Here is an 11066-nt window from a genome sequence, read left to right on the forward strand (position 1 = left end):
TACATAGCTAAAGCCCTGGTTTAGACCCAAACTACTAAAGGGCCACAATCAGTAGACAAATGTAGAATGTTCCAGATAGAAACGCCATTAGAGCCTACATGATTACTTTCATGTCAAAGAAGACAATTTGTTCTTCAAGTATAGAACATATCTGAACATTCTACATGACGCCCTGCTTGATGCTTCAGGAATACTGTTCCATTTACAAATAACCATATCGGACAACACTGATCACGATTTGGAGTTGATCACCGTTTTGGTTCCAGTTAAATTAAATCCATTTAAAAATGGCAGAAGACATTAACAATGCTATATTTGTTTTGTTTATTTTACAAGAAGTGACCAGTAAGACATGTTGGTTCATTTAAAACTACACCTTCGCAGCTTTGTCATCTGGAGTCAGTAAGCAGATGGCCTGTAGAGTATAGGAGTCCCCAATATCTAGGAACTACTTCCAAGCACAAGAACCATTACTCTTGATACAGGCAAGGTTTCGGCCATTGTTTGTCCCCCAGTCCATCCACAGGCATGCATCTGTGGTGCTGATCGGACAGGGGAGCGAAGTGCAGTGGATGATCTGTGGAGCAGAGAGAGACCAAGATCACTGATTATTATACCAATACTCTAGCTCATGTGTTTTGCCAATGTGACCAGAGTAATATACTCCCTTTTAGTAAATGTGCGGTGTAAATATTGGTGGACAGTAATATGACTAATTCCCATCACACACCACACCTTGCAATCACAGCCGCTTTGGTAGCGGTGAGTCAAGCTTTTCTTTTGTGCAGCACTCAAGTCCTCCCAGGGCGGATTATAGCCACACAGTGTTACATACATCCTTCCAGTCTCCAGCTTGCCTACAGACAGAGGAGATAGTGAGTCAATGTACCATGGGGAAAGTGCCCCACGGTTTCATAACTGTGACCTTAATTGCCTACAGTCTGTAGGCTGTCAGTGTCTTTACGACCGTTCCACAGGTGCACGTTCATTAATTGTTTACGGTTCATTGAACAAGCATGGGAAACAGTGTAAACCCTTTACAAAGAAGAACTAAAGTTATTTGGATTTTTATGAATTATCTTTGAAAGACAGGGTCCTGAAAAAGGGACGTTACTTTTTTTGCTGAGTTTAGTGTTGGTCCCATGTTTCAATGGCCGAAATAAGAGATGAGAAATTAGCTTACTTGTGAGATTTCTGCCAAGGTGTGCACAGATTTGTTTACATCCATGTTAGTGAGCATTTCCGCTTCCCCAAGATAATCCAGCCACTTCACAGGCGTGGCATATCAAGAAGCTGATTAAACAGAATCATTACACATGTGCACCTTGTGCTGGGGACAATAAAAGGCCACTAAAATGTGCAGTTGTCACAGTGCCACAAATGGCTCAAGTTGAGGGAGCATGCAATTGGCATGCTGACTGCAGGGAAGTCCACAGAGATTTTGCCAGAGAATTTAATGTTAATTTCTCTACCATAAGTCACCTTTGTTTTAGAGAATTTGCCCTTCATCCGCCACCATCACCTCATGTTGAGGCATTGTAATGCATGGCCCCATGTCGCAACGATCTCCCCATAATTCCTGGAAGCTGATAATTTCCAACTTCTTCTAAGGGCCTGCATACTCACATGTCACGCATTGAGCAAATTTGGGGTGCACTGGTTCGAAGTGTTCCAGCCAATATCCAGCAACGTCGAGCTGAACATGCCACAAGCAACAGCCTAAATTACACGTAGGTGATGTGTTGAGCTGCATGAGGCAAATGTTTGTCACACCAGATACTGGTTCTGATCCATTACCTTTTTTTTTAAGGTACCGTATCTGCGACCAACAGTTTCAAATTTGTATTCCCAGTCATGTGAAATCCATAGATTAGGGCCTAATAAATATATTTAAATTTACTGATTTCCTTATATGAACTGTAACAACGTTAAAATTTTAGAAGCGGTGGCATTGATATTTATGTTCAGTAGATTAATGAAAAGCTAAGACTCATGAACATGTAACATGTTATTCTATATGATGTGCACAAGGTAAGAGACATTAGAAGGTAAGGGGTTCTTCTAAAGAGAAGAAACATTTATGAGCGCTGCAAGTAGCCGTGTGGTTAAAGCGTTGGACTAGTAACTACTGTAATACTACTGTAACTACTGTAACTACTGTAATACTACAGTAATACTGTCGCAAAGCTAACTAAAAAGCAGCATTCCCCAAGAGAGGATGACTTTCACTTTAGCAGTGATAAATTCATGAACTTCTTTGAGGAAAAGATTATGATTATTAGAAAGCAAATTACAGACTCTTCTTTAAACCTGCGTATTCCTCAAAACCTCAGTTGTCCTGAGTCTGCACAACTCTGCCAGGACCTAGGATCAAGAGAGACGCTCAAGTGTTTTAGTACTATATCTCTTGACACAATGATGAAAATAATCATGGCCTCTAAACCTTCAAGCTGCATACTGGACCCTATTCCAACTAAACTACTGAAAGAGCTGCTTCCTGTGCTTGGCCCTCCTATGTTGAACATAATAAACGGCTCTCTATCCACTGGATGTGTACCAAACTCACTAAAAGTGGCAGTAATAAAGCCTCTCTTGAAAAAGCCAAACCTTGACCCAGAAAATATAAAAAACTATCGGCCTATATCGAATCTTCCATTCCTCTCAAAAATTTTAGAGAAGGCTGTTGCTCAGCAACTCACTGCCTTCCTGAAGACAAACAATGTATACGAAATGCTTCAGTCTGGTTTTAGACCCCATCATAGCACTGAGACGGCACTTGTGAAGGTGGTAAATGACATTTTAATGGCATCGGACCGAGGCTCTGCATCTGTCCTCGTGCTCCTAGACCTTAGTGCCGCTTTTGATACCATCGATCACCACATTCTTTTGGAGAGATTGGAAACCCAAATTGGTCTACACGGACAAGTTCTGGCCTGGTTTAGATCTTATCTGTCGGAAAGATATCAGTTTGTCTCTGTGAATGGTTTGTCCTCTGACAAATCAACTGTAAATTTCGGTGTTCCTCAAGGTTCCGTTTTAGGACCACTATTGTTCTCACTATATATTTTACCTCTTGGGGATGTTATTCGAAAACATAATGTAAACTTTCACTGCTATGCGGATGACACACAGCTGTACATTTCAATGAAACATGGTGAAGCCCCAAAATTTCCCTCGCTAGAAGCATGTGTTTCAGACATAAGGAAGTGGATGGCTGCAAACTTTCTACTATTAAACTCGGACAAAACAGAGATGCTTGTTCTAGGTCCCAAGAAACAAAGAGATATTCTGTTGAATCTGACAATTAATCTTAATGGTTGTACAGTCGTCTCAAATAAAACTGTGAAGGACCTCGGCGTTACTCTGGACCCTGATCTCTCTTTTTGAAGAACATATCAAGACCATTTCAAGGACATCTTTTTTCCATCTACGTAACATTGCAAAAATCAGAAACTTTCTGTCCAAAAATGATGCAGAAAAATTAATCCATGCTTTTGTCACTTCTAGGTTAGACTACTGCAATGCTCTATTTTCCGGCTACCTGGATAAAGCACTAAATAAACTTCAGTTAGTGCTAAATACGGCTGCTAGAATCCTGACTAGAACCAAAAAATTTTATCATATTACTCCAGTGCTAGCCTCTCTACACTGGCTTCCTGTCAAAGCAAGGGCTGATTTCAAGGTTTTACTGCTAACCTACAAAGCATTACATGGGCTTGCTCCTACCTATCTCTCTGATTTGGTCCTGCCGTACATACCTACACGTACGCTACGGTCACAAGACGCAGGCCTCCTAATTGTCCCTAGAATTTCTAAGCAAACAGCTGGAGGCAGGGCTTTCTCCTATAGAGCTCCATTTTTATGGAACGGTCTGCCTACCCATGTCAGAGACGCAAACTCGGTCTCAACCTTTAAGTCTTTACTGAAGACTCATCTCTTCAGTGGGTCATATGATTGAGTGTAGTCTGGCCCAGGAGTGTGAAGGTGAACGGAAAGGCTCTGGAGCAACGAACCGCCCTTGCTGTCTCTGCCTGGCCGGTTCCCCTCTTTCCACTGGGATTCTCTGCCTCTAACCCTATTACAGGGGCTGGGTCACTGGCTTACTGGGGCTCTCTCATGCCGTCCCTGGAGGGGGTGCGTCACCTGAGTGGGTTGATTCACTGTTGTGGTCATCCTGTCTGGGTTGGCGCCCCCCTTGGGTTGTGCCGTGGCGGAGATCTTTGTGGGCTATACTCAGCCTTGTCTCAGGATGGTAAGTTGGTGGTTGAAGATATCCCTCTAGTGGTGTGGGGGCTGTGCTTTGGCAAAGTGGGTGGGGTTATATCCTTCCTGTTTGGCCCTGTCCGGGGGTGACCTCGGATGGGGCCACAGTGTCTCCTGACCCCTCCTGTCTCAGCCTCCAGTATTTATGCTGCAGTAGTTTATGTGTCGGGGGGCTGGGGTCAGTTTGTTATATCTGGAGTACTTCTCCTGTCCTATTCGGTGTCCTGTGTGAATCTAAGTGTGCGTTCTCTAATTCTCTCCTTCTCTCTTTCTTTCTCTCTCTCTCTCGGAGGACCTGAGCCCTAGGACCTGAGCTCCTTGCTGTCCCCAGTCCACCTGGCCATGCTGCTGTTCCAGTTTCAACTGACCTGAGCCCTAGGACCATGCCCCAGGACTACCTGACATGATGACTCCTTGCTGTCCCCAGTCCACCTGGCCATGCTGCTGCTCCAGTTTCAACTTCCACCTGACTGTGCTGCTGCTCCAGTTTCAACTGTTCTGCCTTATTATTATTCGACCATGCTGGTCATTTATGAACATTTGAACATCTTGGCCATGTTCTGTTATAATCTCCACCCGGCACAGCCAGAAGAGGACTGGCCACCCCACATAGCCTGGTTCCTCTCTAGGTTTCTTCCTAGGTTTTGGCCTTTCTAGGGAGTTTTTCCTAGCCACCGTGCTTCTACACCTGCATTGCTTGCTGTTTGGGGTTTTAGGCTGGGTTTCTGTACAGCACTTTGAGATATCAGCTGATGTACGAAGGGCTATATAAATACATTTGATTTGATTTGATTTAGTAACTGAAAGGTTGCAAGATCGAATCCCCGAGCTGATAAGGTAAAAATCTGTCGTTCTTCCCTTGAACAAGGGGCCGTCATTAAAAATAAGAATGTGTTAACTGACTTGCCTAGTTAAATAAAGTTACGTAAAAGTAATATCAAGCTTTGGCAGACCTCATGTTACCATTTGCCAATGAAACTCATTAATGCCAAAGTCCACATCAAATTGTTTTGTGGTTTACTTGTAGCCCTGGTTGTCCTGAAAATACAAGTGCTAAAACACTTGAGGTGAAATCTAAGGGCTGGACATGCAGATACATGGAAAGCTGATTTGTGCGGAGTCTGAGGACAGAGGGTTAACCAGTGTTGGCAACAGAACGTGGGTAACGTAGTGAGAACCTCACCTGTGAAGAGATACTCCTTGTTGAGGTCCAGAGTCACACCGCATGCGGCTGGGGATGGTGCAGTGAAGATGGCGTGGATAACCTGGTCTGGGCATTTGAACATCTAGCCAATCACAAGGAGAACAGGATCTGTCAAACATCTACATATCATTTGGAACCTCACCGACTACAGCTCTCAGGCACTGTCAGTCTTCACCCTTTGATATTCACAGATCTGTAAGGTGCAAGCGATCATTTATTCCAGTTACCACACCCAGCCTCAAGGACAGCTAGCTCATGACGAAAGGTTAGTAATGATGTAAGGCACAGTGGGAGTGTAAGTTAAGTGACTTTATAAATTCAAATATAGAAATGCAGCAACCTGTGACATCAGAGGGCCAACTAACTATCTGTTAGAGAATGTAGTGATAGCTTTAATGAAGTGGCAGCTGAGTTCATATAGAGGATGTCAACATAGACTTGGACCAACAGGAACGGCAACACTTTAGGGAGAGGCTTTTTATAGAAGTATACTAATTTCATATGGTGGAAGTTCCACAACGACACTGCTTATACCTATCCAGATCTGTAGACATTGAAGGGCTGGAGCCAAGGGGAAGAGAGAGAACTGGGCCCAGCTGTTAGACTGGGGTTCAGGGGGCTTCAATGTGTCAGTGCAGGAAGGAACAACCACTTAATAAAAAGGCTGATCATACCTTGATCTGTTGGATGTCATACTTGATGGCGTTAGACACCGTTTTCTTTCCAACCACCTTCGCCCTGATCACTAGAAGAGGGAGACATGGTTTAACTAACATTATTGAAATCTATTCTGGTACACTGGTCAGTCACACTGATGGTGTAAGGGTGATATGGAGCAGAGAGAGCAGTGTAGAATGCTTTACAGACCCAATACCAAACAGTCTGTTCAGAATGTTTGTGCATAAGTTAATGGGTGTAACATTTTGGCTAGGTTAACGTCAAAACAGATGACAGAGTCCATTTCCCTCCTGGTCCCACATTCCTAGTTCTGGTCTTCTGCTTTTAATTTGACACACCCGGTTTAAGCATGCCCTCTGTAGAGGATTGGTTCAGGTAGGAAGATGCAGTACAGTAGCTGCTGCTATAAGACGAGTCCATAGAACAGAACCACAAGTCATTGGCACATGAACTCGACAAGGCGTCAAAAGCATTCCATAGTGATGCTGGCCCATGTTGACTCCAATGCGTCCCACAATTGTGTCAAGTCGGCTGAATGTCCTTTTAGTGGTGGACCATTCTTGATACACAGGAAACTGTTCAGTGTGAAAAACCCAGCAGCGTTGCAGTTCTTTACACAAACAGCTGCGCCTGACACATACTACCATTGCCCCATTTAACAGCACTTCAATCTTTGGTCTTACCCAGTCACCCCGAATGACATAGACAAGCCATGTCTCAATTGTCTCTAGGCTTAAACAGCCTTCTTTAACCTGTCCTTAATCTACACTGATTGAAGGGGATTTAACAAGTGACATCAATAAGGGATCATAGTTTACACCTGGCCAGTCCATGTCATGGAAAGAGCAGATGTCCTTAATGTTTTGTAAACACATCTCAAATAAAATGTGTAGTGACACTTTATTCCTAAAGCAACGCAGGGCTCTCAACCCTGTTCCTGGAGAGCTGCAGTCCTGTAGGTTTTTGCGCCATCCCTAATCTAGCGCACCTGATTCTAATAATTGGCTGGTTGATAAATTGACTCAGGTTCTCTTACAAAGAGGTTTGGACTCAACATTTAGAGCATAGCTCTCCAGGAACAAGGTTGGTAGCTGTTAGTGGAATTTCTAAATTCCTGTATGTTTTGTAGCCAAAACCAGATTCTCACTCATTCTAATTCATTAATGAGTTGTAAGTTCATTAATTATGCATGAAGTAGATTGAGACCAGTCTTAAAAGCCAAAAGTAACAGCATTTATTTCAAGAGAGTACTGAAGCATACACATTTTTCCACAGGTTATAAACTAATCCCCCCTCTCTCCGATTCTCACAAGAGCCCATTGTTCATTAGGCCTGGAACATCTCCCAGACATTTCTTATCTGTCTGACAAGCCATAGCCTCGCTCCTCCGTTAACTTCCCAGGAGGCCCAGACAATTAATTTGTTCTGCTTACATTTTCAGTAACAGCTTAACCAATAACTTTTACTTTTCATACCATAACATAATAGTATTAGAATAAATGGTTCTAATCAATAATGTATACATAATTAATCATCTAAACTATAATTTCCTCTAACAATCCTCCCTTTAATCAAATATTATACATTCAATTCTACATCTAGTTTTATTTAATCATAAAAAATGAAAGTATAAACGAACTTAACTAACCTTTTTATAGAGGTTTATCAGATCATATGATTAGACACATAATCAACAAATCAATTATAAATGTTTATCCAACTCTTCACATTTCATTAATCAATTCTAACCTTAACTCCAACTGTTTTTAAACCTACATCAGAATCATAACTCTTCCTTCCGGATTTTCGTCAGACCTTCATTAAAAAAACAGTTTAATCATGGAAATCAATTACAATCTAATTCCCCTTCATCTCAACACTAGCCTCAAACATAAATTCCCCACAAATGACATATCCAGATTCGTCCACTTCCTCTGTAGACATGCCTTCAGTCCTCCACAGGTCAGAACCTGGAATCGGCCCATAACGCACCATCTGTAGTGTCATTGATCTCTCCAGAGTCCTGGAAACAAGGCCTCGCACACAGGGAATTAGACAACAGCCGCATAATATTAAAACAGTCATGCAGGTGGATACAGCCCAAAACACCGTGATTATAACACTTTTCCATTTTCCAAATGTACTATCAAACCAATAGTCAGGGAAGTATCCACCCCAGAGTTTTCTGCCAACCCGTGAACTAGGTTGTGTAAACCAGACAAGGCCTTGGTCACTGATCCATCCCAACTGTATATCCCGGAGTCAAACTACCTATACACCCCCACCGTCTTTAGCCAGCAAACATCCAAGACATTTTATCTATTATCTACATTTTATCTATTCTGCCTAGTCATTCATTACATCTCTAAAATAATTGGTGAAGCACTGTGGATTTTTAATAGATATAATCGATCCAATCCACATTCTCATTGAGAGTGGACCACCAAAAAATACTTGTCTCTAATCCTGCCAGGATCTAATTTGTAGCTTTGATCTCATCTGCCACCCTTGGATCCACCATGTTATTAATACAAACCCTATCATCAAAATACCCAGTCGGAGTACTTATTTTCTCCCGTTTAGTCAACACAATGAGTGTAAAAGGCATTCTCAAAATGTACCAGTACACATACCTCTGTTCAATTAGCCAGTAATACTCGGCCATCACGTCATTCTCCCACACATTCAACAGATGTGAGCCCTGAGTCTCCTTATCTTACTGACATCCCCAGATCTCAACCAGTCAGCCAAATCACTCATCACCCCATCAGTAGTAATATTCTCTGTCCCATAAGCACTATACCGGGCCAGACAGTATCAATCTCCTCTTGTCACTTTGAAGGGAGGAAGCCTAGATTTCAGAGGAACATGTGGATATAAATAGTGCAAATCCACACAACTGTTGTTATCCGGCTTTCCTGCTTTCATGAATAGCTTTACTATACAGGCTGTTCCCTTAGGTGAATAATTCCATTTCTGAACTATCCACACCGGCTCTTGGCTCTGGACAACTCCACCGTCAGTATCTGCTTTGTCAGGGACAATGCTTGTATTCAGCTGTCTATAGAGCAACCAGCTGCTCTAACTTTTTCTACCTGGAATGCCCTAGGTTATCAACTGAAACCCTTACTTTCTCCTTCCATGCTGGGTATGTAGATTTATGTAGCCTTCTCACATGCTGTGAGCTATAACTTGTTTCCATGAACTACAGAGACGTGCATATATGTCTTCCATCATAGCTACTCTTAGTCCTGAACTGCCAAGGAGTCAGACACCACTTGGTTTACATAGAACTCCACTGAGACATCCCTCCCTATCCTACTCTCACTTCCTGTTTATCCAGATCAAGTGATCTCTTATGCTTGGTTAATACTAATTTCTCGTTTAATTATGTCAATATTACCCTCTAGCCTTCTCAGGTTCATGTTGTAGGAATAAGATCTCCAACCATACAGTTTAGGATGGACAGCTCACCTATAAAGCCCCACCCTCTTCCAGAAAACACATCATTAGCAAGAGTCAGACACATTTTCACTTCTATGAACAAGAACAGTGAGGAAAGGACAGGTAAGGTATTCTTCATTCGAGAGATGGCCCCCAGAATTCTGTTAATTCCAGTTCTCCTCTCGAACTCTGTTATTGTTCGACAGTGTTAATGTGCCTTACCCTCCCGCAGTGCGATATGAATCCGGGTAGCTCTTTCAGCTAGCTGTCACCTTGGTATGGTCCCCCAACAAGCCTATGGGACTGGATTGAGTGACTTCACCTGTAGTTCACCTGTAGTGCATAAAATCTTGGACATACAGGTTTGGTTAACAAACAGTTTCTCATTTATTCTGTTTATTAGCTAATTTTTTATATTTTTTATTAGTTAATTATCCCGTAGGTCACATCCTATTCTAGAACACTATTTACCCATCCCCCCTTTGTTACCTGGCTCTGCCCAGGTAACAACCTTACCTACTCTAAATAATGACTTAGGTAAGATTAGTATATTATCCTTCTGTTCTGACATTATCATGTAGGAGCGCCCCTTTAATTTTCCACATGTCCAATTCTCCCTTTTGTCTCCACTCAGTGACTGTTATCTTTGCTCGTCCTGGCTCCCTTTCTAAAACTTCTCCTCTCTGCTCTCCAACCTTCAAGGTCTCTGCAGTGCGGGGGAGGGCTCTTCTGTCTGCCTTTTCCCCTATCTGTCTGTAGCTCTGTTTCTCATGTTTCCAAATTTGAACTACATGTCTCACTGTTTGGCTTTATCTAAACTCATGGATTTTCTTTTAGAAAAACATGTCTATGGTGGCAATTTCTAAAGTCCTTATATAGGTTAATTAAACTATCTTAATCCTAACAATAATCTTAAATCACAGATGTCCTATATTCCTGTTAAATGTAATACTATTTAAAAACTTATAATCAAACAAAGTCTAATAAATGCTAACCATATTAGTCAGTCTCATCCTCCCCTGAAAGCATGCTTCAGTATCAGCATCTCCAACTGGAGCATCAAGCAAAGGCATCATCATGCCTGAAGCCTTCACCACATCTGTAACAGACTTCTTAAAACACAGTATGATGCAAGCAGCACAACACATCAATAACAAAAATACAAGAATTAGGGTCAGAAATCCAGTAACCACCATACCAGTGTACTTACCAAACCAGGCTCCCAACCAAGAGAACAGTCCAGACTCCTCCACCCCCGCCATGGTCCTCATCTCAGCAGATAGTGCATCAAGCCCATTAAGGACCTTAGATATTCTACCATCTGGGCTGGTGTTATTAGGAATATACGTGTAACATTGTTCACCGAACATCTTGCAGACGCCCCCCTGACTGGCAAGAAGCATATCCAAAGCAAGTCTATTCTGTCTAAGACAGCCACAAATTGTCCCTACCATCAAAACCAGTCTCAGTGCCTAAT

The 11066-nt window shown here is 42.3% G+C and overlaps 1 protein-coding gene across 1 annotated transcript; it reads right to left on the bottom strand.

Moving 5' to 3' along the window:
* Window positions 1-305: 305 nt before the first annotated feature.
* Window positions 306-10851, bottom strand: LOC112238062 (metalloproteinase inhibitor 2). Its single transcript, XM_042315442.1, has 5 exons — window positions 10800-10851; window positions 6142-6212; window positions 5447-5549; window positions 736-857; window positions 306-577 (listed from the first exon to the last, which is right to left on the bottom strand). Exons 1-5 carry the CDS (start codon window positions 10849-10851, stop codon window positions 449-451), a joined length of 477 nt encoding a protein of 158 aa, XP_042171376.1. The 3' UTR covers window positions 306-448.
* Window positions 10852-11066: the final 215 nt, after the last annotated feature.

The sequence above is a fragment of the Oncorhynchus tshawytscha genome, unplaced genomic scaffold (genome assembly GCF_018296145.1).
Source record: "Oncorhynchus tshawytscha isolate Ot180627B unplaced genomic scaffold, Otsh_v2.0 Un_contig_3169_pilon_pilon, whole genome shotgun sequence".
Lineage (NCBI taxonomy): Eukaryota > Metazoa > Chordata > Actinopteri > Salmoniformes > Salmonidae > Oncorhynchus > Oncorhynchus tshawytscha.

What these genes read in the sequence shown, in the direction of transcription:
- LOC112238062 (XM_042315442.1), bottom strand. Translation starts at nt 10,851, where the DNA reads ATGGCGGGGGTGGAGGAGTCTGGACTGTTCTCTTGGTTGGGAGCCTGG. An exon ending in CAAGGAGTATCTCTTCACAG is followed by an intron (nt 858 to 5,446) that starts GTGAGGTTCTCA and finishes CTCTGTCTGTAG; the next exon opens with GCAAGCTGGAGACTGGAAGG. An exon ending in AAAGCGGCTGTGATTGCAAG is followed by an intron (nt 578 to 735) that starts GTGTGGTGTGTG and finishes TCTGCTCCACAG; the next exon opens with ATCATCCACTGCACTTCGCT.